Source organism: Embiotoca jacksoni, unplaced genomic scaffold, assembly GCF_022577435.1.
Source record: "Embiotoca jacksoni isolate LCO1_2020_lvr unplaced genomic scaffold, fEmbJac1.0.p SCAF_18, whole genome shotgun sequence".
In the NCBI taxonomy this organism is placed as follows: Eukaryota; Metazoa; Chordata; class Actinopteri; family Embiotocidae; genus Embiotoca; species Embiotoca jacksoni.
This window is the reverse complement of record NW_027185318.1, coordinates 1594189-1621699: the sequence shown is the minus strand read 5'-3', so window position 1 is coordinate 1621699 and position 27511 is coordinate 1594189. Positions and strand designations below refer to the sequence as shown.

Genomic DNA, 27511 nt, shown 5'->3' with positions numbered 1-27511 from the left:
TTTGTCATAAACTGTAGAATAATTTAAAAACTACCAGCGAGCCAGAAACGGGCGACGTTTTAAAAGAACTTGACAAACAGTACATTTAATTGTTTTAGGGCAGATGAATGACTGCTGACGGGTTCCTGAGCGCTCTTGTTGTACACGGTGGAGATATTTCCACCCGTCACACATCATCCACTCCCAAATAATGCGCTACTGCCAACAGGCGCCGTAAATAAAAAGGTTACAGGCTTTACTGAAGAATATAAATTAGATCTTGAGTTTTGCTGGTTTTTAAATCTGAGCATTTCCACATGGTAACAAGAGAGACGTTTGTACAATATCATCACTGTAAGATAAACAGTTTGCAACTTTGCAACAAAGGAATGTAAAAGAGGAACAGGAGATAAAGAGCTGCAGGCGACGCAAGCAGTTTCGATAAACCCAAACAAGTCAACAATAACCACAGTTTGGAAATCAGTCCAGTCCCACCAATCTGGCAGGAAAGCACAAAATTAAAATATGCCAAACCTTTGTTATCAGTTAATATATGCGTGACAGCAAATTGTTTACTCAATTAATTGATTTTTTTACTAAATTAATAACCTCCCTAGTGACGCTGGTTGGCTCCAGTGGTTGGCTTGTTGCCTTAATGATCCTGTAGTCGACATGTAGTTTAGTTTCCTCGTCTATATTTAATCAGACTGCATTGTTTTGCTGGATCCTCCTGCATTTTCTGTGCGATACGACTGGCTCCATTCAAATGATTTAGAAAGCTGCATTTTTTCCTCCTGTGGGGTTAATAATAAAATTAGAGTGAATGCAGCCTAATACAATGTTCTCTTCATCTACTTCTAAGTGAGACAGTTATTGAAATTTCTTATTGTCTTGAATTCATAATCTGTCTATAAAATAAAATGGCAATTTGAATTCCTCATGTGGCTTATTAAGATATCTTGATTTGTCCATCATCATCTTTAAAATATATTCAGTTTACCATCTCGTGCAAAACAAAAATCAACATCACATTTGAGGGTTTTTCAGCTACTTTGCTTACAAAACAAATATATCAAAAGTTGTTGCTAATTTTCTGCTGAGAGACAAAACATGACAACTAATCAAAGGGTGGCTGAAGCTCAGATGGTGGAGCAGGGTGTCCTGGAACCACCGGGTTGACAGTACGATTCCCTGTTCACATACTGAAGTGTCCTTGAGCATTAAATTGAACCCCAAATTTCCTTCAGACCAGCATGTAGCTCACTGCCACCAGCGTATGTATGAGTGACAACGGGTCCAGTTTTGAGAACTCTGGATGCATACATGTTTTATTTCAGTCTTCCTAAAGTCAATCATAATCACCACCAACACATATGACACCACTGCTTCCCGTTACAACCCAAACCAGTGTTGAGAAACTCGATGTCATGACCTCAATCTTATGGTTTTAGTTCACCTCAAATACCACTCAAGCTAAAGTGTCTCACTTTCTCTCGGCCTAAAACCGGAGCACCTCTTCAAACATCTGCCCGAGTGAACTTTTACAAGACGTGAGGGAGGGAAGGACACATGTGCAACAACAGCCCACATGGGCATCTGGGGGGGGAATAATAAACAGACCAGAGTCTGCTGGTCTCTAACAGGGTTTATTGTGCATGGCTGAGCACCCCTCAGTCACAGACAAAGAAAACAAGCAAAAAGAGACGCGGAGATGAAGCAAGATCTCTGGTCAACGTAGCATCTCCATCCCTGCACACCGCACAAATCTAAATATCACATATGAACCAGCCGTCATCACACCGCAGACTAACTTACCACAGGAGTGGTGAAAAAAAAAAGAAAAGGCTATTAAAGAAAGAAGAAACCCCAACGAACAGACGGAGGATCTGTTCTCCGCTACGCTGACAACTGGTGAGGGAGGTTAGGAAAACAGAACTAATCGAAACGCATTACAGTTAATGACAACAGAAGCCAATGTACAGGTCTGCTGACTATCGCCCTGTCCGACAAATGTCTCCTTTCAGCTGACGGGAGAAAAGGGGGGGGAGGAGTCAGGAGGACTCGGCCAGCCCGGGGGTATGGACAGTTGAGCAGGGCGGACGGTGCTTTGCTGAAAAGTGGCTTTGTGGTTGCGCGGTGTTCCTGAAACACGTCTCCTGTAGTCACAACAAACAAGAGGGCAGTACGCCGGGCCCGGATCCATCGACTGGTCACAGCGAAGGAAATGAAGCTCTCCGACGGGTGGGGTGGGGTCAGGAAGCATCTGGCATCCGACATGTGGGTGCCGGGGAGCGTCCAGGGTCAGATGGACGCTGCGATGTCTTAACCTCCCATTTCTGTAATTGGATGAACTGCTTCATAGCGAAGGGAGTCGGATGCTTCGGGCCACGGCGCCCTCTCCAATATCATTATCATTATCATCAATATCATTATTGAGTATATTTAAACACAACTCTTGCAATGATCCCTCAAATCTGGTTATCGAACACATTTGACGCGTGTAACTAAGATAAGTAATGGAGGTAAGACATTTTTACAGTTAATTGTCCATATTTTTCTACATGTTTTATATAAAAGTTTTCAAATAGGGAAACATATACAGCAATACCAACGTATCTGTGGCAGGCCAGTATTTAGCCTACTATTACAGCTGCAACAGTTTTTTATTTTATATAGTTTAGTGTATAAAATGTCTAAAAATCGATATATTATAATTTTCCAGAGCAGGTGGTGACACTTTTTAATGGTTTGCATTTTATCCGATCAATTGAATGCAACAACTCTGGCTCGAAATCCACTTTCACGAAGCTCTACTTGTACTTTAAATGGTGACGGGTCCAGCCTCCGCGATCCCGATCCAGATAAAGCAGGTTGATAACGGAAGCACCGATTGATGCGTTAGACTTTTGCGTTTCTAAAATTTGACCACCTTCTTTTTTTTTTTCATATATTTGAGACAACTATCAGTATAAAGCAGTTTGTGCAAGAACAACTAAATAAATTAGAAAGTGGAATGATCACTTTTTGGACTGTACTGTGGTACCTAATAAAGTGGCCAGCGAAGTGTGTATCATTAAGCGTGTGCTATCTGTTCAGTGCAGATACTGAACAGCAGGCCTCAACCACTGCACATGTTTTGCCTATTAAGCATTTTCTCGGCTGCTAACGGCACTTTACCCTGATAAAGACGCTGCCATTGAACAACAAATCTCATGATAGAGCAGGATCCTTATCTGGTGCAGATGAGGGTTTCTGTAGATGACAGATGACACAGTGATTACTCAGGGCTCGTATCTGCCGGTACACGCCGGAGCTGGCAGCTCTCAGGTCGGCGAGCGTCTCCGTGCTGCATCGTGCGCTCCAGTCACAGGGGGCCAATTTAGGACACGGAGGGCGAGGTGGAGATCAAAAATAAAAAGCCGAGGCTCCCGGGCTGGATGGTGATTACTGGTTGTGCTCTCCAGCGGGAGATCGGACGGGGAAAAATAAAATAATGCTTTATGGCCAGATGTGTGACCGACGTTCAGTGAGATGATTAACTGTAAAAGTTTGAGAGACATCCTAAAATAAAGAGTGTCAGTGTCCACGCAGCGAGGACACGTCGGTTGAATTCACGTTTGCAAACACGGGCGTGAAGAGAAGTTGCGCAGCTGGAAGATGTCGGCGTGCCGGCGAACGCTGCCGACCTCTTTTCCAGGGCTGAACGCGTCACGCGAAGGCGTCGACACAGGAAGCCCACGCCTTTCTGAAAGGAGCCACTACGTCGTCTCCACGAGTCCCTGAACAAACAGACGCTGTCATTATCGCTGCCTTTCGCTTCATCCCCGACCCCGAGGACGTGCGGGGACGAGCGATGCCCGGTGACGTCGCCGACCGCGTCCCACCGCTCTCCCAACTCAATCCTCAGTGTCGACTTGCAATAAGTAAACCAAAGACACCGGAGAACAATACTCACTCAAAGGTGAAGAAAAGTCCACAGGTGACCAGTATGAGGATCAGGGTGAGGTAGAAGACCCCCGTCTGCTTGGCCATCATAATCCTCCCGTTGCAGTAGAACTTGTTCCGGCCGGGGAAGGCCTCCCACCTCCTCCTCTTCGGGCTCCTCCTGTGAGGAGTCTCCATCGGAGTGGAGCTGCGGGTGCTGATCTGGCTGTACTCGCACTCTCTCATGGACTCCGACACCCCGAGATGCATCAACAGCCGGTTAAAATCCCTCCTCCCGCCGCGGAGTGAACCGGCCTCTGGGGGAGGGAAACGCAAAGTTCAGATTAGCGGACAAAAACAAACAAACAAACAAACAAACAAACAAACAACAACAACAGAAAGAAAGAAAGAAAGCATGTAGGTGGGAAAACTACACACACAAAAAGTTTGGGTGGTGCAATACACACTTCCTGTTATTAATGTGACCCTCTGCACACAAAACAATATAAAATAAAACTCACATTAAACGATCTGCAGGTTTCCCTGAAGTCACGTGACCGGTGCGAGGTTAGCTAACCGCGACGACCGTTAAATGTTCACGTTTGTTAGCAAGCGGACCTGATAGCAAAAGTGCAGCTAATGCTAACGCGGCTAGTTGAGGAGACATCTGGGAAGTTCGTGTTGTTCGGTTCAGAAAGCTGAACGGACCCACTCCACCCTCAACACCGGCCCCGGGCCCCCTCCACCTCCGACGAGAAACCGGAAGGCTTTCGGCTGTCAAACACCCGGGCTACGGGCTCCAACCTCCCGGCTGCGTGTCCGCCGTCTTACCGAAGGAAAGTCCCTCTGGTCGGGTGTCGGCAGGCTGCTGCTCCCCGCTCCTTATCCAGGCTGGTTCCGAGCCGACGACGAAGCGAAGAACACCATTTTATAGAAGTTTAAAGGTTTCAAATCGGCTGGAGAAAAACTTGAGTTTACACCAAGAAAAAAAAAAAAAAAAAAAGGAGGAGGGTGAATCCAGGGAGAGGAAGCCGCCGGCGGGCTGCTCTCCGGCGGGCTGCTGCTGCTCTCCGGCGGGCTGCTGCTGCACCCTGGACCGGCCGTCGACACCGCGAGTCTCTGCGCACAACACGAACCCGAGGAAAGACCTGATGTGCCTTTTTATTTTATTATTATTTTTTTTTTTACGGCCAACGTCTTTCAGAGGTAATTAATGGACGAATAATCCTCACAAATCGTCACCAGTCGTGTCCGGAAAAAGTTGCATCTCTCCCCCCGATAAGCGCGCTGCCAGGCCGCTCCGCAGCCTCCGTTCACATCGTGTCCACCCAAACAACAAACATCAACATGGGAGCGGAGCGGAGCCTCAGCCTGCTCCTCCCCCTCCTCCTCCTCCTCCTCCTCACCAGGCTGGAGCTGAAGTCACTCCTGACTGGTGATGTGCAGAGGGAGGGCGACCTGTTAAAGGGGTTTCCAAAACGGGGTCCGGGGACCTCCGGGCGTCCGTTGGGGGAGGAAATCCCTACAAACAGGTGCGCGTCCAAGGAGGGGGCTGGGGGGGCTGGGGGGGCTCCTGGCTGCCGTTTATTGTCGTCTGAAGCCATGCAAGAATACTTGATCTCTTTTTTTATAATCATTATTTTTGATAAGGGAAAACCACAGACGGTATATAAAAGTGGAGATAGTTTATGGGTCTGAAAAGTGAGGCCGGAGGTCGGCTCCGTAGACTCCCATTCAACTTCTCGTATGAAATACAAAGTCAATACATTTTTTTCCACAATTCATGATGGTGTCATTTGATAAAGTCACTCCTTATTAGTTTTCTAGAGTCCATCTGAAAATAATTCCATCATTATTTATGATCAAAAATGGTATTTGTGGGTGCTGTGTCTGTTGATTTGACCGGTCGGTGGTGCGGTCAGGTTTCTGGTCAAATATGGTCACCTCTGGCTCCAAGACAGCGAGATGACGACGGCCAAAATCTGAACTCAAGGCTTCAGAACTGCAGTTCGTAAACAAATGGGCGACGTCACAGTTGATTGCCATTTGGCTTAAAACTAAAAACCAACATTCAAAAACTAACAAACTAGAAATGGGAATATATTTTACTGTGGCTGCCTGCTACTGAGATGTGGGCCAAATTAAAGCAACAGTATAAACATGTTTGCTGAGCAGCGAGCAACAGCGCCCTCTGTGGCCACAGCTGGTAATGACGGGATTCTGGGTAATTCTGCTGCACAACTGTATGCAGAAGAGGACAAACCCAATAGAGCCTATGCTCAGAGAATCTGGGATTATTTTAGTAATCATCATGCAACAACAATAAGACGAAAGGATTCTCTGAATGGACTACTATTGTCACCAGAACATCTCCAACTGCAACCGTGCTCAACTCACTCTCTGTATTATGACTTTGATGCATGTTGTGTCGGTTATATGTGCAGGGAGCTGGTGGGCATAAAGCATACATGCAGCGAGCCGCACAATACAGAAGGAAAAAAAGGTGTTCACTGAAATCACCCTGTTGTCTTAATGCATCCATGATCTAGTTCCCCTCTAATAAACTAGTTTGATACCAGCTGTAGGTGACCTCCAGCAAACTATAGATCTATGAGGCCCTTTAATTCTCCTGGTTTCACCTCCATAAGTTCTCTTCGGTAACGACCACTGGAGCACAGATTCAACAGAAAGAACGATGATTGAATGACTCAACACGACTGAAGATGAACCGAGCTCACGTTGACTGAAGATGACTGTTTCCATAAATGGAGACACTGTCAGTCATAATAACCGTGTTTCTACTGAAAGAAGACATGCGGTGATGCAGGTGTCCTGCTCGCATGCCAGGTACAGTTCACCGATGATGCAATTTCCTGTTCAGGTCGATTAGTACAGATGATGTCGTCATCGGCCTACAGTTCCTCTGTCATCTGTCCTCTTCTTAACACCTACACATGCACAAACACACGTGCACACGCACACGCCTCCTCCTCCAGCTTTGAAATCAACCCGGCGGTTTATCTCATTCACTCCCACAGCTGTGCAATTATCCACTTTCTCTGAAAAGAAGTCTGGCCCTTGTCAGGTAATGCGAGAGGTCTTAATTGCTCCAAATCAAACATCACGCAAAGAAGGAAAACGTCTATTCTTTCTTCACTTTTATGTTCCACCACTGCTTTTGTTCTGGGAAAGTTGGATTAAGTACTCAGGCATGTTGGAATAGTTGGAAGAATATAAACCCAATTGTCCATCTGACACACACAGTACAAACTGCACTACTTCCTACAGTTAGCTGGCTGTATGGCATTTCTTAGGAAGTGGTGATGTATTGTTCTGAGATGATTGTGTCACGCAGCTGCAAACTTGCAGCGCGCTGCCACTAGTGGGCATGTGAAGCTACGAAGTGGCACACATCATCTGTTGGAAAGCTGCGGATGTTTTTAATGGTTGCTAATGACCTGTAAGCTCTCCAGACTTATTCCTTAACCGTGGAGCTCATTAAGTAGCCTGATGACATACGACTGCAGCCATGTTTGTGTTGGGAAATGGGTGTACATGATTGGCCCTTTGAGCCCGAATCCAACAACAACATTGGCTCGAACCGTATCCTGCCGAGGCCTCATCCAGGCAGTATTGTTTCATTTAGAAAGCTGGACCGGATGAAAGAACACGGTGAGATCAAAGCCTCATCAAGAGGCTCGTGGACTTTCTATACCCACAGTTATTGGATATGGCCGGATTTGGGGAACACACGATTCACATAGCTGCTGCTACACATACGTATCGTAAGTCATGACTGGAAGGTCAGCGCAGTCTCCTTTGTTTTCGCCATATACTCATTCATCTACCTACGTTAGCAGTGAGAGGCAGCAGGGCAGGGTACCCAGGCCAGCAGTAGCCAATGACGGGCCAGGCTTCCTCCCAGCCACCACATCCATCCTGTCGATGACTCAGCTTTTCAGAGACACAGGAGTGTGGGAGGTTTTCTCCTGCGGTTGGCTGCCTACGTGAAACGCATCCTCCATCACCAAAAAAGTACAGCAACCCACTTCCCCTCCAAACTCTAAATGACAGGATGAAATTGAAACCACTCAGAGGTTGTGTTTATAATGTGCATACATGTAACAACAAAACAAACCAAAGTGAAAGGCGCCAAGACGTACCCGTAAGCATATCAGTCATTTCTTTCTCCACAGAAACAGGCTTCTTAGAAATCCATCGAAGTGTTAACCACCGCTCAGGCATGCTGTAATTAATTTCAAGGTGTCAGTAAGATTTAATTAGATGAAGATGAGTGGATGTACCTCTGCAGCCGAGCAACCCAGCAAACCAATCTCCTTTGAAGCCCAACCTGTGACGAGAATGTTTATTGCCTGCCTTGTCAACAGGAATGCTATTATTAAAGGCAGCTTAAAATAGGACTTAATATTTTGCCCACATTTCCCCTGGCAAAGAGAGGAAGTATCAACTCTAAGAAAAACAAACTGATGACTCTATTCATTAAAGAATAAATACTTGTACAAAAAAACACAAGATTCATCACAGTGAAACATGATAAAAATGGGTTGTTAGCTGTTGTTCTTTCTGATAGATGTTGTTCCAGAGTGTGTTAAAGTTGGAGGGAGAGTAGAATTCAGTAAAGAGTGAATACATATCTAATGTTTGTGTTTACACTGACCTCCATTTGCACGCCTGAACAAACAGCTGTCTGCAAATAAATGAGAGAAATCATGATAATAATAAACAAGAGATGAAAAGTAGAGTACAAAGAAAACGTACCATCCATCTATCATTATAATATCTTTGTTCTGACATTGAGAAATGGGGAGTGGTTGCATGGCCAAAAGTTAAAAAATTGTAAATAAAGCTGCAATTGTTAAAGGTCCATTACACTTTGGTCATGGGATCGAAGAGTAAAACACATGCACGGTAGATATTTCTGCTCCTGTCTTTGAACATTCTTATATTGGACACACAACAGGTCATATCTAAACTAATCATTGAACTTGCTGATATACAAGACTTTACAGAAAAAGCAAATGATTTTCACAAGAAAAAAAAACACATGATCACGCGTGACCCCGTGTGGAACATGTATTTTGCCCATATTATCTGATGTTGAAACATGTGGTGAACATGTGTCATACATGATCACATTTGTGCCATGTGGAAAACATGGGAAACTCGTGTTTTAGCTGTAAGGGAGGTTTTCCTCCTCAGAGAGCAGAAGAGGATTAAAACAGGACTGCAGAAGGAAGTGACATATAGAACAAACTCAAAACACTCGGTAACCTGCAGGTTCAAAAACACCACGCCAGAGAAATCATTGGACAAATGATGTGCATTTACCATCACATGCCAAAGACAGAGGGAGAAACAAAACATAAAGCAAGATTAAGAGTAACGCAATCACCACCATCTCTGTTAAATTAAGGTCCTGATTATTGTTCTCTGGGTATCTCTTCCCCCACGGCAAAACGTTTTCTAATAAACGGAGGTATTGTAGTGGTTATTTTCCAGAATGTGGTTAGCAAGGTTGTTTGCTTTTAACGAGGGGAATTACTAATGTCTTTATGCAGCCTTGGATGAGGAGGAGTGTGAACCATGCAGACAAGACATGCAGTTTTAATCTTGGCTGCAGAAAGGTCCCACAGTTTTAGGGTTTAATGAGCACACTCACATACAATTTTAGTCTTTCGAGCTTTGTAGGAGCAAGCTGGATGAAGGAGGACGAGGGCTGTGGCTGCAACATGAACACATCATCTATAAAGCAACACCATTTAGCCAGGAAATCAGTTAACCAACATATTTTGCATTGATTTTGACAAGCGGCGATTTATTGTCTGATTTTACGTCTTGGGTAGAGAACGTGAGGAGCATTTTTTGGAGTATATTGATAGATATGGATTCAAAACGGACTCAGGGGAGACTGCTAATATCAGCAGGGTTGTCATGGAGTTTTGTCATTGTTGTGGCCGGCTCGTTCAGGCCACAGCAACGACGGGAGGTCCAAACAGCAAAACTGGATTAAATTAACATTTTTATTGAATAAGCAAAAATACACTGCAAAAATAAAAGGAGAGACAACTCAACCAAACCCCAAAAGCTGCCAGGAGACCAGCTGTCTGTGGAGAAGTTGGATATTAAGTCAGACAGTTGCTGCAATATAATTATTTATTCAAGTTCTACTTTAAAATAGCAGGTTGTCCAAGAAACAGTGACCTTTTCATTAACACCTTATTCATAAAGTTATTATGAATCAAATGTGTACTTAGGATGTCATTGTCAGCTCATTCCTATCATATTAATTCTATTAGTATCTTAAGGAGCAAGACAAATACAATCTTTAATACGCATCGCAGGCCTCTGAATAGCAGCCCAGATGAAATGTGTTGTGATCAGACAGAAAACAATCGGGTCATTTTATCACGTGTCTTTCAGACTCTTCCATGCTGCAGCCGTATAATAACACCATAAGGTGGTGGTTGCTCGGATTAATTATACATTATATTGAATTAAATCAATAAAAGACAGCCCAAGTAAGCAGTTGATGTTTGTTTTATTGGCCTAAGATTGTCTGGACATAATGCAACGTCTCCAGTGCTTAACGATGTTCATTGTACATTTATTTGTGACATGTGCAGCACAGAGTATAAATGTGTATACTGAAGAAACGAGACATGGAGTCATATGAAAAAAAGGCAATTTTTCTTTTTTTTACAATGAGCTCTCGGGACATTTTGAAGGTTCTTTTTCACATGTTTCTTTTCGAGCATTATGTAGATTCAAAAATATGCCCATTGACATGAATGGAGGACAGTAACGAACAGAAATATGTTCAGTTTCTTTACGCAACATCTCACCTAGATATCCTCTCACCCTGGCACTTCCATGTTTGATTACCAAAGCGATTGTTTTCTCAGCTATAATACAATGCATACAGGAATTTTTACATTGAAACATCAGGTACATCTGTCATGTTCAAATATTTGACCCCATTAACAAAATATGTATAATAACAATACCAAATTTTACCAACAATAAAAGCATTTGTTATAATAGTCAGAAAGTCCCCTCTCCTGCTATGCTTGATAGAGACAAAGAATCATGTGCGTCCATTGTACAACGGTTTATATACACAGTGATGAAAAAATACAGACATAACACAAGTGCTTAGGAAACACAAAGTTCATTTGTGAAAGTCATTGAGGCTATGATTGATAAATTAGACACTTCTTTTGACAGATGCTCCTCTCTGATGTTGATTGGCTGGTGCAATGCTGCCTCCTCGTGGCCTAAAGCACACACTGCAGGTGTCTTTGAAGACTTACATCCTCTTGTTTTTCAAAAGGGACAACTTGCTCTAGTCCTATTGCACAATGTATCTTCCAGCGATGGAGACATAAAACATTTCAATTTTAAAAAGTCAGTGTTTTTTTTTCCCCTCCACAACTGTTGGCAAAAAAGTTCAAACTACTGTACAGTGTCACATTTTAAATAAATATTCTCCATTAACAAAATGTTGATGAGTATATTAGCATTTATAAAACTGAAAAACATCTCATCGACTCAAAAGGAACCACGTAATTCAGCACCAAAATCTGGTGGCAGCTTCGGCTGAAAAAGCAAACAAACAGAAACAAACGACAAACAAAATATCAAACGTAGCAATCCAACACCAGCAGGTATTAAATATTTGTATTAAAATGAGCTTTCAAATCCCAAACCCACTGTTTTTTTTTAATGTGGCCCAGAAGCTATACATATATAGAGACATTTTGTTTACGTGGATATTTCTTTTAAAAAACACAAACATTTTCTGTCATTTTGATAAATAAAAATAGAAAACCACAGAAAGATCTTGATGACCTTAGTGTCTGCCGCGTGAGTCCTGCCTCTCCTCCTGTCATAATTTCCCTAAGTAAAACAGAACTTGGCAAATAATGGCGACCACTCCCGTGTTGAGCACCGAGGAAATGGAGATGTCTAATAATCTGCTTTCATACAGTACAAACTCTGTTTTGTTCTCCTGCACTTTGGCCATCGCCAACAAGCCTTTCGCCGCCCTGCACATCATGTTTACACTCGGCGGGTCCATCGCCGGGTGTCCCATGTGCAGCAAGCTGTGAGGGTTCTGCTGGTACTGCGCCATGCTAACGCCATCCTCCAAGAAGCCTACCAAATTACCCACGCTGCCCTTCTGCATGGCGATGGCGCGTGCCGCTGTGGGGTCTCCCTGCGCCAGGTGGGAGAGGACGGCCACGGCCATCTCCCTGTACACCTGCGCCTTCCTCTGGCCCACGTAGCGCACCAACACCGTAAAGAGTTTCTCCTGTCGGCTGAAAGGCGGCGTAGCCAGCAGGAGGTCGACGTTGCCTTCCTGGATGCTCAGCTTGCAGAGGCACTCCAGCACCAGCCTCTGGGGAGTGAGCTGGGAGTAGGGTGCCGCCGACGGGAACGGGTCCTGGGCTTCAGCTGAGGGGCAAACCATCCAGTGGAGAAGGCCGTCCAGGATGGGGAGGCAGATAGTGTCTGAGTAGGTGGAGAGATCCAGCTGGCCAGCCATGTTGGCAAGAGTGACCATGGCGTTCTCCCTGAGTAGACTCAGACACTCCCACCACCACTCCTCTTTTCTACCGGACAGCCCCCGCTCCTGCTGCTCGTCTCTCTGGTAGCCGGGGGGCGACCTGTTCCTCTCCGGGTGCAGGTGGTGCAGCAGGAGCAGCCGGCCCAGAAGAAGAACCAGAGCAGGGTGGCGTGACATATCCAAGTCGTTCCCGGGGATAAAGGACAGACTCCGGACGATGTTGGACACACAGAGGCACCGCTTGGACAGCGAGTCCTGCCAGGCGGGGGTCGTGGAGAGCGGAGCCTCGTCCAGGCAGTGGGGCTCGTCCTCCAGCAAGGTGATGCGGTCCTGCTCCCCATCTCGATGCACCCTGAATGGGTAAGACGGCAGAGACCGTGCAGGGTGGGCGTAGGAGAGGGCGTCCACCCTGGCACACAGAACGTCGTCGATAGTAGCGGTGATATGTTTCAGCGGTTGTTGGTTTTCGTCGTCCGTCTTGTTTTCCTGCTTGTTCTCGTTCCCTATCCTGTCGTCTTCCCCGGCAGGCGGCTCGCCGCGGGGTTCAAAGTGCGTCTGAATGTGTGCGGTGGAGTCGCCTCCACCGGCCTGCCAGTGCAGCAGCCCGCTGGTGAACTCGGTGACGTAACCTAAGTGCTTGGTCATGTCTTCAATCAGGTCCTCTTTGTGGACAATCTTGATCGGGAGCTTATCATATTTGCTGGCTTGTTTAGGTTTGGGTTCTAACTCTGGAACGGGCTGGTCCACCGACTCCTTTTTACTCTCTGCTCCTCTTTCACTCTCCTCCTCTTCTTTCCCCTCTTTTTCTCCGTCTTCCTCATTCTTCTCCTCCTTTTTCACGCTCATGTCCAACTCCTGCTTCTCCTCGTTGGCCTCAGCCGGCTCTGCAGTGACAGCAGGAGCTTCCTCCGTGATGCCGCCCGCCTGCCGCACCAGCGTCTCTGCTCCCGGGGAGGACTCGGGCTCAGTTTGGGCCGCCGAGCCTGTTTCCTGGTCAGGAGTAGGTCCTTCTTTGTGGGTAGAATCAGAACCCAGAAGGCTTTTGTGAGCCACGGTCCCCACCTCAAACTCTTCCAGGATGCCAAAGATCTCAATCAGACAACGGCGGAAGTGCTCCACAATGAGCTCGAGGAATCCAGGCAACTGGTCAGACAAAGACAAGATATCATCACTGTCAACATGGCACAAAGAAATCACACATGCTTCGCCAAATAGTTGCAGACGGTGAATGTAAGACAAGGATTCAAATCTAGAGAATCCTGAATCCTTCAGACTACAGTAAAAGTCAGAACGATGTAGCTGTCTTTAGATCCAGGTTTAAAGAGACGTACTGTATGTACGTACGTCATAGCATGCTGTGAACGAAACTGTTCTGTCAGTCCACCGTGTGGTCACGTCATCCAATAATACTACCTGGGAGAGGTTAAAGGAGGCCACGGTGCTGTCGTCATACAGCAGGATGTTGATGGTGTCTAAAGCCCATGTGCTCTCTGCCAGCAAGCCAGACTTCAGAGACATCATCACACGCCAGGCTTCAGGCGTTCCTGGGAATAAAACAACGGGATTGATGGAACGATCAGAGTTCGTCCCAATGATAAAAGGGCCACGGAACAGAGCATGTCTTTAAATTCCTTTAATAAAACTCACCTCATGTTATGTTCGTTCTAAGTAGAGCTAAAATATTGTTTCTTTTATAGCATGAAACTCGAATTTTACAATCAGCACTGAATCTCCGTACACTCCAATTCACTCTTACTCACGACCTTTTTCAAAATCACGAACGATGTAATAACAGGACTCCGTCTCACCACTGTCCTTGGAGGTGAGCTTGCGTCGAGGCTTGAGGAAGGGCATGGTGGCCTCCACCGACCCCGCTGGGTAGTTGAGGTCCCTCCTCAGGTTAGGAGGAAACTGCCCGATGGGTCCGCTGCCCTGCGAGCCCATCATCGCCATCCCGGGCTTCGGCATCTTCATGGGGGACATGAAAGGTGCTTTGCTGGGTGACATTCGACAATCCATGGAGCGCTGGAAGGCCCCCGGGCTGGGTGCTCTGGGCAGGTGGTTGGCCATGGATGGGGAGTTGGAATAAGACGACGGCTGGCGGGAAGACAAGGGGGGCATGCCTCCCGCCGATGACATGTAGGGAGACTGACGGTGCCACTGCTCCTGCCCGGGCCGACCGTCCATGTCGTCCCTACCGATCGAGCCATAAGGTGGCATCTGTGACGGGGGCCCCTGCCTGTTGGGGTAGGGATAGCCGAGGTCTGTTCTTGAAGGCCACATGTTGGGCCCATCAGCAGCATGATTAGGAGTGGGCCCCCCACCCATCATACTGTGCTGGCTCTGGCCTGAGGGGGCCATTCGGTCGCGAGGGTAGGGGTAGGGAAACTGTCCCTGAACCGGTCTGTGTTCAGGACCGGAGTACCCACCGCCATAGTGGTTGTACATGTCCGGCTGCTGGTTGGTGTACTGTATAGCATACATGTCGCTCTCATGTCTCTTGGGAGGGGGGCCATACATTCCATCCATTGGCCGTTTGTAACCCTGCTGAAGCAAGAGCAAATATTTTGATATTAAAGCACACATCCGTTCTCATCATTTCAATGCTTTCACAAGCATAAATGGGTGAATACAAAGATATTAGTAATAAAGAAAGCAGTAAAACAAAGAAAAAACATTGAATGGTTATTTTTTCAATAAAGTAATTATCATAATTATTCTACATACAATATTTTATAACATTTTGAGTTAAGAATTCAGCCAATCTGTGATAAACTGCACAAACCTGCAGCACCGACCCTTCAGTCTTATCTGTACACCGTGTGCTCATATCTGTGTATTTCTACATTTCTATGTGTATATTTGTAGTTGCACATGTTAAAGAGTAGAAGGTCTGGTATGAGAGGAAATGTTTTGAGTTTTGAACTGAATTGAAGAGAAACGAGTGGTGGAATAAGTACATTTAAGATAAATATACTTAAGCCCTCTGGGATCACCTGGAAAATATATTCTCACAAATAAACAGGTATTTTTCTGAGTTTTTAGATACGGGTTCTTACAGGACAGAAATGGCAGAAAGAAGAAAAAAAAAAAGGATTTCATTGTGGTGCATTACTGACTTTTTTTGGGCCAAACTTTGACCTTGTAATATTTTCTGTCCAAAATTGCTCGAACTAATAGGATGTCTCGCTTGACTTCTTCTACAACGTTCCTTCTCAACAGAAAGTCGAGGAGTGCTGTGGAACCACCGTTTTTTTCACTTCACGGTAGAGATTAACAGGACCGAGCACATACAGATGAGCTGTCTCTCACCTGTTGCTGTGGGTACATCCCAGATGGATGCATCCCATATGGCATGCTGGGATACTGCTGGCCGTAGCCATCATGTCTGAAATAGAGGAGCGAAGGGAGAAAGAAGCTGTCAGTTACTGATTATAGCAAGCAAAGCCCATCACATAGAGCCATGTAGTTTCCCTACTTTCTGATTTCTCACTAAATACACCCATACATGCACAGAGCACTGACCTCTGCTGTGAAGGGTATCTGCTGGAAGAGTACATGCTGCCCTCACTGTTGGAAGGTCCCATGTTGTTCTGACTTCCGGGGGGACCCATGGTTCCCTCCATCCCCATCGCATGGTCCGGTCTAAAAATGAAACAGGACGTTTGTCATGCTTCACTGACATAAACACAACTGGTCAATATTTATTACATAGGAAATAATACGATACTCCAGACTCCTCGCCATCTCTGAGTGTGTTATTATACCCACCTCCTGTCATAGCCGGGCCCGTAGGGGTACTGCGACCTTTGGCTCATGCTCAGTGCTGACGCCGGCCGACCATACATGTCCTGCATGCCACCGCCGGGCATCTGGCTTGGTATATAAGGATCTGCTCCTGCCACTGTGGAGGTAGAAAACAATCGAGCTAAATGCATCTCAAAATACTTTAAATAATAGTGACAGTTTAAACAAGATAGAAAACAAAACGGGGATTTTAAGAGCCGTTAAGAAGGGAAAAATTGTTGAACGATGATTATCCTGGAAACATCCAACAGAGACTTAAATGTGCTTCTTTTAAATGCATGAACCATATTTTCAGCCTGCCAGCAGGTGGCAGCCTCCATCTATGAATATTCACCACTTTCCATGATTAGACCTATTGTTCTGAGGCTGCAAGTGTTGTTATGCAGCTATCATCCACCATATTACTCATTCAGACTCCATTCTCCTCAGCCTTCAGAGGAGCCGGCATTCTTTCTAAAACCACTGTTTGTTCTGAAAACTAAACCACACGAGTTGGTCCGAGCAGGTGCTTCTCAGCGGGGTGGAAAGGATGAAAGGTTGAAAATGATGAGGATGAAAAGGATGAGCAAAGTTAGGATGAGACGGAGGCTAAGCTACAAGAACATCAGACGAGCTGGTGTGTTCTTCGATAAAGGGACGTGTGGTGTAACAGTTCACGTCTCCTTTCATAGTTCTCCTGATAAAACACGCACACATCTGTCCTGATCTGAGATGATACGGTAACAAGACAAAGAATTAGACCAATGAGACAGATGAAAGAACAATAGCTTTGGGATACATGAGTCATTCTCACAAAGAGCCATGTAAGTTTATATGAAGTTCAAGGACGAAGTTTCAAATTCAGATCTCTTCATTTAAATGATTCATGCATGTTTGTTGAGGAGAATATAACAGCAGATTCAAATGGATTTCAGTGTAATTACATAAAAAAAATAAATAAAAAAAAAGTCATAACGCATAAACAGGTTGAGGCTTTGAGTTTTAGTTGAAAGTGTGTTGGAGCATTATGCTTCACTCACTCTTCCTCATCCCAGCGAAGGGGTCCTTGGTGTCGTATTGCATCCTCATCATCATGTCAGGCATGCTGAGGCCCTGCTGGTAGGGAGCCGAGGGGGGCAGGGGGGCAGCACGCTTCTGGAAAGCCGGGTCGCTCACCTCCGAGAAGGGATCCTGCACGCTCACACTGCTCCTGGACAAAGAGAAGAAGGTCGGGAGGTATTAACTGTGTAAGTGATGTAAAATACTCCACATATTTTACTAATAGTAATCGCTAATTTTAGATTAATTTATGACTATGATTCTGTAAATTAAAGTAAACACGCAAAACCTTGATCTCAAAAGTAACTTGTGGTTATAGCTGGTAAATAACTGCAATGAGGTAAAAGGTACAACATTTGGATCTAAAATGGTGTAAAGCAGAAGTATAAAGCAGCATGCAAACAGTAATTCTAAAGTAAAAACACATAAAAAACGTTGGTGCAGGACTGAACTAAAAAAACGTGTTCTTTTGTCATATACATGTAACATTGACTGAAAAGATGCCAAACAATAATATGACTTCTTAATATCATAAAAGAAGCAAACAGGACTTTGACTCCTTTCTCAGAGTCTTCAAACACAACTGTTGTAGTTTATAATCAAAATCAGCAGAAATGAAGGACGACGACGACGACGACAACAACAACAACAACCATATATGTAAGTCTCACTAAAACATCTACAGGTTTATACCCATTCTGTAAATGAATGGAAGGAGTAACAGTTAGTAGGAAGTGTAAAAGCAGCAGAATCACTATTAGTGGCAGTGGGAGCACCATCCATCTGCGAGGTACCTGTTGGGGAGCAGCGGTGTGACCTGCCCCAGGGGGGTGGTGGCAGGGGTGGGGGGCTTCAGGTCCCCTGCTGCCTCTGCTGTGGAGCTGCTGCCGGAGGACTGTGGAGTCTGTGGGCCTTGGAGGGAGCCGCCTGAATTAGCTGGGAGACAGAGGTCGTGTTATTATTACCAGAGCGAGACGATTCACAAAATACGCAGTTTAAAAATTGTAACACATTCAGACCGTAGGGCTCCCCGATGTCTTCAGATAGGATCTGGAAGCTGGTTTGAGTTTGAGCAGCCAGAGTGGGATTTTACTGCAGCAAGGTGCTGTATTAGAGAGATAACTTTGGGTTTAAGGCCAAAGCACTCACAGTGATGCCCTACATGAGAACTGAGCCCGAGCAAACAGCCTACATGAGGGCAGAGAAGATGGGAACGGAGGGACTGCTAAAGAGAGGCCAGTGGAGGAAGAGGGGAGGCGAGAGGAGGAAGAGGGGAGGCGAGAGGAGGAAGAGGGGAGGCGAGAGGAGGCAGGAGGAGAGGACGCAGCAGGGAGAAGGGAAGGATTTTTCTTTTGCCCACTCAGGCGGTCGCAGCACGGCTCTTAATTTGGAAGCCGTTTGAAGATGCGTTAGCTGTTTTTTTTTAGGTGTGCTATGGACTTTATGAGGGGTTCATGTGGAGGGCTAAGCTTGGGGGCACAGATGTATTTGAAGAAAATTTGGTGTATATACAGTATCTACTAGTAGGATAAAAATCTAATTACATGCAAACTAATACTTCAGCAAACAAGAAGAACCTGAGAAAGCTTGTGCAGATGACATCTTGGAGTCTCAAACTGGGGTTAAAACAGTCAGCGTGCTCTCTCTCTCTGTGACACCACATTTCTGAGAATTTCTCTGTTCAGATGACGAGGAAATGCAGGTTTAATGGAAAATGTGGACTATTCCAGCTCAAAGATGACAAAGATGGAGAGAGACAGAATATGAAAGTATCCTAATGAGCATTTAGTGTAAGAAGCCTTTTCTTTGGAAGAGCCTCTGTGGCCTTTCCCTGCACCACACGTTTCCACAGAAAAAACCCCGAAAGACTTCAGCTTTAAAAATTCATGCTAATTCTGAATTATTCAATGATACCCGCTGCCTCTACACCGTAGGAGACGGAGAGAGAGACAGGGAGGGGTGGTTATCCCACGATGGCGAGCAGAGGTAGGAGACAGGGCAGCGAGGGGCCAGCGAGCATTAGAGAATCTTCCCTTCCTGGATATCCCGGCGTCAAACCCCCCAAAAAAATGAACACACAAATGCACATGAGGAGAAATGAAAACAGGGGTTGGCGAAGGTTAGGAGGTTTTCAGGTGACAGACAGCTACATAATACTGAGGGTGTGGTGGTGGTGGGGGGTATGGAGATGGAGGGGAGCGTCAACTCAAGTGGCCTCTGCTCCACATTTATAGGAAGAGAAAAAAACTGACAGAGGAAACGATGAGGGGGAAAAAAGTGTGCAAAGAGGCACGTGGCTGACGTTTGATGTGTGTGCGCACAGAAGCCTCTGTGTGTGTCAGTGGGTGACATAATCCAGAGAGGGTGGTGAGGGTGGTGGTGGTGGTGGTGGTGGTGGGGGGGGGGGGTGGAGTCAGTCAGCTGAACCAGTTTTGTGAATGAAAGGTGACAGCGAGGTCGAGTTTGTTTACGTTCTGCATTCCTTTGCTCATTAATCCCCCCCTCCTCCCCCCCACCACCACCACCACCACCACATAAACACACTCTCTGCCCACCACCCCCACCACCCCCTCTGTGGTCTGTCAGTCTATATATAGGCTGGGAGGGTGGAGAGGGGTACACATGGAGGGGATTTCTTTTTTCCACCCTGTTAACTTCTGGTATTGAATTCTTTTCATAACATTGTTGAATCGTGGTGTTTAAGTATGCACCGAATAAAACGACATAAAGTAAGAAAGAAATCACACTGAATGAGAACCATCAAGTTGGTCTGTAAACTGTTCACAACAGGTTTGTTTCCTGTTTTTAAGAAGAAGATAATTTGATGGTTGTCTAGCTATCACCTTCTTTTGTTTTTGCTCTACTTGGCTTGTTAGTGATGCCACTGTGGTTTTACATGTAAGCGGTTCATTTGGTGTGTACAGTGTAAGAAATGAAAATAGGATGCAGGTTGTGTGTTTTCAGTTCATTGTGGCTTCAGCAGCACGTAGCCGTCCAGTGACAGGTGATATAAAAATAGGTAGGAGACGTTACTTCAATCAAGTGCTGCAGTGTTGAGTGCTACATATCCAAAAGGCAACCCAAACATCACACGTATTGACCTTTTCATATTTCACAATACGGGCAGGATCTGTGATTATGTGCGCCTCGCTGCCGTCAGTTGATGTTGGCAAAATGAGATTCTGTGAAATTGAGGTGTTTAGATCCCCTCGAACAGATGAAAAAAGGGGCTGAATTATGAATTATAAAGTGTTAGGAGTGAGAGGGAACATGAATTTATTTAAATGTGTGTGGGTCATGCGCACTTGTATGCATGTGTACGTGCATGTGTGTGTATGCAAATGAAGTCAGATGCTCTTTTCCACCCACCAGGAAAAGCAATCTGCAGTGTCTCGGGCGGGTGAAGTGCTCCGGTGTCCTATTTAAAAGCAAGGGTCACTTTTCTCATCTCCGCTGCAAATTAAGAGACGTGACCTTACTTCTCTATTCGCGCCAACTCTTTCCCTCTCCTGTCCCGCTCCTCACGTCGTAATTGTTGCACAGAGACACACGGTGTGAACAGGTAACACACACAAACAACAACAACAACAAAAAGCGCCTTTTGTGTTGTGATTGCGCACCAAAACAATATTACTTAACCTTCTATCGCGCTGTAATCAAATCAAGGCCGTTCTCAGGTTTGAGGTACAAGTGGTGATGGTATCGCAGCTCACCTCCATTAAACTAAGAATCGTCTCATCAAAACAGTGTTAATGTTCACTCAACTCTCTCGGGTTTGAAGTCGTGTACGTGTTTTCAGGGTGTAAACACGTTTGCTGTTTTTAATCACAAAATGTAATAATAATACTCAGCGGCTGGCCGTGGTGGTGACGGGTTCTTACAGGGTCAGATTATAACTTAAAATGATGTGTTTTAGTAGTATAACCTGGTGACTTTGGCATAAATGAATCTGCAGATGCAACATGTCTCTATATATTTGATCCCTGTCAGTCCTCCAGGAGGCTTGCAGCTACAGTATGTTCACTGGAAGTTTTTCCATGATCACAGATCACGGTTTCTCTGACAACTCCTGACACGTGCAGTTTGTTCGACAGCGCGTGTTGTTTACAGCCGACAGACGGGGAACGTGTAGCTGCAACACAAAAAGAGCAAACCGGGTGTGTTGTTCAGGCCTTACCAGGTGAGGGCGGCTGGATCTTGACCTGCTTCCTGTTGTCCCCCCCGGCCATGCCGCCGCCGCCGCTGTCGGCCGGCGGCTCCTCTCCCCTCTCCATCTTGCACTCGTAGGCGAACAGATACTGGATGTACTGCTTCTTCAGCGCGCTGGCGGAGCTGCTGGATGTGCCGACGTTCAGGGTGGTGGACAGCTCACGCCACTTCTTGTTCTTGTTCACCTGAGTAGTTTTAAAAAAGGGATTGAAAGAATTCAAGAACGAGATTTTACAGTCGTTTTGTCTGAAGTGTGACAAACAACATCCTGTTAATTTAATACAAAATAAAGGATCCCATGGCTGGGCACTGCATGTTGTTGTTCTTGTTATTATAACCACAACGTTGTCGGCCACTTGTGAGAATTCCACTTCATTTTTAAATTGCAGTTTTTAACCTAAAAGCAAAAAAGCACTACATTAAATGGACAAAAGTATTTGGACCTGACATGACGATGCTTCTTTTTTATGGTTTAGGCTTCGTTCCTCATTTCCAATTAGAGGGAATCCTTGTACAACAACATATTTTAGAAAGTGGTGTTCTTCCAATTTTGCAGCACTAATAAGTGTCATGTAATTTCCTGTTTCAACACGGCTATCAAGTGATGCATAAAGAAATAATTTGGCAGATTTTAGGGTGGAAGAACTTCACTGGCCCTGAACTCAACCCCATCACACGCCTGGAGGAAATGAAACAACCTGCGACGTTGAACACGTCACGTCTGTGCTGAGCATCTCTGCCGAGTCTCACTCATACCCCAATAAATTTCTTAAAAAGCTTTCTTAATAGAGTGAGAGTTTTTACAGCAGCAGAAGAAGGCCCTTGGTTTGAAATTACCATGGCGAGGCCTCCTATCTCTCGCACAGCGATGTACAGCCTCCAGAGGTCCAGCGGCTTTTTGCCGACGGCAGGAAGCTGGGCGACAGGTGTACCGCGCTCCTCCATGAAGGTCAGGTATCGCTCCACCCAGCCCCGCCTCTCCGGCTCTACACCCAGCTCATAGAGTCGCGTGATTCGCTCGCCGCTGAGGGAGGAGGAGGAGTTGGGGTTGGGTTTCTAGGACCGAGAAAGAAAACAAAGGAAGAGAGGAAAGACTGGTTTATTATAACTGGACTTTAACAATAATAAATAATACATGTATATGTATATGCTGGATTTGATTTGTTTTTGTGTATGTAGTCTCTGTGTGTATATTTATTCTTTTATTGCTCTTATTTTTTTCTAAAATAATAATTTTTCATCTATTTTATTTTGTTGATTTCAAATGGATTTGTAATTTTTTTTTATACTGTGTACATGCTGCGACGACTACATTTCCCCACTGTGGGATTAATAAAATCTAATCTAATCAAGTCTAATCTATATACTGTAAGGACAATAATAAAGTTATTTTTCTACTTGTGTACCATATACTTAATTTGAATAAATTGACATGGTAATCCAAATAGGTGCAATCATCAATAGTAAATTCAATATATTCTATTATTTATAGTCCAAGTGACATAATTTTTCTTTGCCTTGTTCTTCTACTGTTTTGTGCTACAACCCACTCTCTCCACGGGGATCATTAAAGTTTCATCCCTTATTCACACATTCTGAAGTGGGCCCTTGGTTGAATGACCAGGCAAAAATAAACACTTCTTTAGAGCATTTAGTTCAGTATGTCGGCAGTGTTTTCATTTCAAAGTTCATTCGCAGCGCATTCATATCCCTCAAGTTCAAATTGCTGGACAAAGTTTAATCCCACACAGCAACAACGTCTGGCTGCAGTCCAGATTCATAAAGACGCCCGTGGTCTAACAACCACCTTCTGATCGCGTAATTACACAACAATCCTTCAGCTCGTCCATAAACCCAAATTCACTGAAGTAGCTCGGTTTGGTGTTTGTGTCTAAATGTGAAAATAATACATGGAATATTCAGTCAGCGAGCGCATCCACGCAAACACACGGTTTGTAGTTCTTACGGGGCTGGAGGGAGTCTTGAGGGGCCACGGGGGGCTGCTGATGCTGTCGCTGTCGTCCCCGTGGTAGGAGGACAGGCTGGCGGGGCTGGGGGAGAGGGGGGAGGGCACGGGGAGGGCGCCGCCTGGAGTGGCCGGCTGGGACACACACTGCTGGGAGCCGCTGTTGTTGTTGTTGTTGATGTAAGCGTCCTGTAGCTGTTGAAGAGAAATCAATACAACTACATTTAAGGGATATATAAACATATATATATGGTATATATGATAAATATTCTTACTCTTATAAGTGCTACATTTTTTGAGCATTTATAGTTCAGATTTCATTCAAAGGCTTATGAAACATGATGCTGTGTTGTGGATGAACAAAACACACAAAGGTACTTAAAGCAGTTAAAATGAAATCAACCTTCAGTTACATACAACTAAGTTATATTTATACAATATGACACATAAAATAATAAACCACCTTATAAGGAGGCATTCTGCAAAATGAACATTACTAACATTAAAGCCGATTCTATAATATTATTCTTATACTATATAATACTACTTTTGAGATAATAATTTTATATAACATTCTGCATGCAGGACTCTTTATGTCTAGAGTTTCTTGCTATAAGGTAGAAGGAACAGTACGTGTGTGCATGTGTGAAAGCATTGATATGCATGGCTGTTACTGTGCCTTAGTGTTTGCAAAGATAAGAGATTTAACATGAATGCAGATTAGTATGTGTTAGTCTACATACTGCAGTTAGTACATGAACATGTGCGTGTGCGTGTGTGTGTCTGTGTGTGTGCATGACTCTCAACACAAACTCCATTTTGTGTATCTCTATATATTAGCCAACATCAGTGTGTGTAGAGGTTTGTGTGGAGGTATGAGGGTTCTTCACGGCGTGTGTGCGTGTGTGTGTGTGTGTGTGTGTGTGTGTGTGTGAGAAAGAGACTGCAAAACAGGGAACAACAGCTTGACAAGTGCCTCTGGTCTGTGTACAGAATGCTCATGTCAGCAAAACCTTATCTTTCTCCCTCTCTCGTTCCCTGTCTCTCCATCTCGCCCTCTCTCGCCCTCTCTCGCCCTCTCTCGTTCTCTCTCTCGTTCTCTCGTTCTCTCTCTCGTTCTCTCTCTCCTGGCAGACAGATCATCTCTTTTGGGAGCACTGGGGGTCTTTCTGGCTGCTCTGACTGCCTTAAATAATTCAAAAGGCCCTACCACCGTAATCAGCAAAAGAAAAGACAGGGTTTTGGATGGAAAAGACGTGTAGTGGATGTGATGGAGGCGTGTGTGTGTGTGTGTGTGTGTGTGTGTGTGTGTGTGTGTGTGTGTGTGTGTGTGTGTGTGTGTGTGTGTGTGTGTGTGTGTGGACGAGTGGTTGTTAAGCAAAAACAAGGGGAGGGAGGAGAGGAGAGCAAAGAGCAGAGTTCTGTTGTTGCTGTGCTGAGCCAAGCCGAGCTGCCATTGTAGGGCAAAATGAGAAGTCAGCATTGTGTATTGGGACGTGTGTGTGTGTGTGTGTGTGTGTGTGTGTGTGTGTGTGTGTGTGTGTGTGTGTGTGTGTGTGTGTGTGTGTGTGTGTGTGTGTGTGTGTGTGTGTGTGAGACAGTCTTTTTGTTTTTGCGTGTGCGCTCTGCATTCCCGTGTTGTGTTTGAATGTGCGTCTGTACATGTGTGTGCTGCAGAAGCCGAAGCTTCTCTGTCTCTCTGTGTTTCTCTCTTTTGTTGCAGTTCGGGTGCCAAAACATCGGCTAGAAGAAGAGAGCTGGGGGCAACAACAAAGCGAGGAAAACATTAGGAATGGTAAATGTTAAACAAATCATTAAATATGGTGAGAAAACAACAGAGCAGCGGCCCACTGTGCTGAGGCAGCATATGCTGATCAGATTTGGTTTGCTTCATTAGGAGAGCAAGATCAAAAAAACAAAAAACAAAACCGAGAGCGGGAGGGAGCTGCAAGGAAAAATGGGAGGAGGAAACCGGTCAAGAGGTACCTTTGGTTTGAGCGTCTCGTTGGGGGGGCCGCTGTCGTCTTTGATGTCCATCTTGGGATTACTGTCTGGGCTGATTAGAGCATCTCCTGACAGTCCCACGGCTCCTCACACAGGAAGAAGCAAACATTCACTAAAACATCTTTGTACCAAACTTTTCACAAATTAAAAAAAAAATACTCAGAATAATAAAAAATATGAAGAGCGATATCTGTGGGTAGGTAAGTTTGGTTCTTTGGTTATGATAATGTTTTAATTGAACTGACGTTGAAAACAGATTCAACAAAATAAAAAACATTTCCAAAATAGGTCGGCTTTCACCGCAACAGAATTAAGAGATATACGTACTTGTCATGTTTTTGTATTATGGTCAGTTCAATTTGTTTTAACTCTAAAATGAATGGTGCCTTCTTTGTGTGGGCTGAAAGCTGCAGGATAATGGTTTGTATAATAAATCGTTTAATGTCTTTACCCAGCTGAAATGTTACGTTCTTTCTTTCTGTGTTTTCAAGGCCTCCCCAAAGCCAGTCCGGCCATTCATCTCAAACAGAAGATGGTGAAAGAAGTGTATAAAAAGACTGCTTCTTTAGCGCGGCTGTAGAAAGGGAATGAGATAACACTCCACTAAAAGCAAGTCAGTGTGCCCTTTCAACCTTGCCGGCTGCACATCCTCAGTTTGGGAGAAGTCATCCATGCTCTCACATATTCAAAGTGACGAGAGGACGCGAAGGTTAGCATTCAAGAGATGTTGGCTGACGAGAAGATTTGTTTCTGCTTCTAAAGACATTTGTATACTTTTCATCAGGTTTCTAATTGAAGAAGAGTTAAGATCCTTAAGAGTACTTTTCATAGAGCCGGCTGCATATTTTGTATTAACAGAAAGAAGGGGTCCTTGGATAGAAGGTTCCCCTCTTTATTTTTCCCTTGTGTGCTGCAGCACGGCGGGGGAAACTAATGGCTTTTTACCGTGCCCAGGGGCAAACCAGATGAGGTTTTGAGGAACCTTGGCACTGTAATTCGTTTGAAGTTTTCCAAATGTCATGCATTCTCATATTCGGTTTTGAATAAAAGCTGCCTTTCATTTTGGGAGCCAGAGTTCACTCCGATGTGCGTTTAGCAACAATGCAGCAGGGCGAAGGGCTGAAAGAAAAACTGATGCACCACATTAATCTTTGCTCACTGGAGGGCTAGCTCAACAAGAAGAAAGAACGCAGTGAGAAAGTAACTGGCAGACTCTTGATTTCTTAGCCTTTTACTCTGTTTGCCTCTTCTTCACCTCTCTCTCCGCCTCTCTGAATGGAAGGATTCCTGCTTTGGTGCCGTGTACATTGATATAAAGACATGCTGCGTGGCACAGTGACCCGGCTAACATTAACACTCAGGTTCACGTATTCTATAGATTGCAATACAAGAGATGGGGTGAAATTTTCAACCTTGGATATCTGGTATTTGTTTTGTAAAACGATGAATCGGTGTCATTTTTGTCTTTATTGAAGAGTGCATTGACATGTGGAGAGAGCAGGAAGTAAAAGAGCTGTGAAGAGTGTTGTCGCCCGTGTGGTATGCATCCCAACCATTCAGACTAGTTGTAGGTAGTTATATTTAATAGGCTTGGCTACGAGGTTTGTCTGACACGTACGTTTTCCCAACCTTATGTTAGCATTTGTATTTCTGCTGAGCATCTCCTCTCTCTGTATGACACGTAAAAATCAATGCAGACAATAGAGACCATAAAATGACTCGTGCTCGTTGCATTAGTTAAATACCTGAAGGGGGCATACCGTAGCCCGCACCTTGTGCGTTGCCCGTGGCTGAGCTGTTGTTGCCCGTTGGCTGGCTGTAGGGGCCGGTGCTCGCCTGGTTGATGCCGGGGCCTTGGTAGTTGCCCTGCCTACCACACACAGAGCAGAGAGACGTTAGTGAAGATGAATCCAGCGAGATTCACGCTGTAATGACGGGCTGTGGGGAGATAAATGGGTAACAGTGAAAGCTGCAGAGGAACAGAAGTCACATAATCA

General features: G+C 45.0%; 2 protein-coding genes across 7 annotated transcripts in view; both read right to left on the bottom strand.

The window, feature by feature from the left end:
* The window catches only part of LOC138199754 (palmitoyltransferase ZDHHC14-like), a 37324-nt gene extending 32000 nt beyond the window's left edge, over positions 1–5324 (bottom strand). For 2 of the 3 annotated variants that reach the window (XM_069151935.1, XM_069151937.1), the window contains exons 1-2: positions 4735–5324; positions 3935–4220 (exon numbers count right to left, since the gene is read on the bottom strand). In XM_069151935.1, coding sequence (XP_069008036.1) covers positions 3935–4173 — 239 coding nt within the window. In that variant the 5' untranslated portion in view covers positions 4174–4220; positions 4735–5324. Of the gene's footprint in view, positions 1–3934; positions 4221–4424; positions 4701–4734 lie in introns of those variants that run through there. The other variant, XM_069151936.1, reaches the window with a different exon arrangement.
* Positions 5325–10021: 4697 nt separating this feature from the next.
* The window catches only part of LOC138199753 (AT-rich interactive domain-containing protein 1B-like), a 156160-nt gene continuing 138670 nt past the window's right edge, over positions 10022–27511 (bottom strand). For 3 of the 4 annotated variants that reach the window (XM_069151930.1, XM_069151932.1, XM_069151931.1), the window contains 13 exons: positions 27260–27384; positions 25497–25597; positions 23511–23705; positions 22382–22600; positions 21513–21729; positions 18130–18271; positions 17317–17486; positions 16262–16394; positions 16016–16135; positions 15803–15878; positions 14299–15037; positions 13904–14034; positions 10022–13633 (listed from right to left, as the gene is read on the bottom strand). In XM_069151930.1, coding sequence (XP_069008031.1) covers positions 11810–13633; positions 13904–14034; positions 14299–15037; positions 15803–15878; positions 16016–16135; positions 16262–16394; positions 17317–17486; positions 18130–18271; positions 21513–21729; positions 22382–22600; positions 23511–23705; positions 25497–25597; positions 27260–27384 — 4192 coding nt within the window. In that variant the 3' untranslated portion in view covers positions 10022–11809. The remainder of the gene's footprint in view (positions 13634–13903; positions 14035–14298; positions 15038–15802; positions 15879–16015; positions 16136–16261; positions 16395–17316; positions 17487–18129; positions 18272–21512; positions 21730–22381; positions 22601–23510; positions 23706–25496; positions 25598–27259; positions 27385–27511) is intronic. The other variant, XM_069151934.1, reaches the window with a different exon arrangement.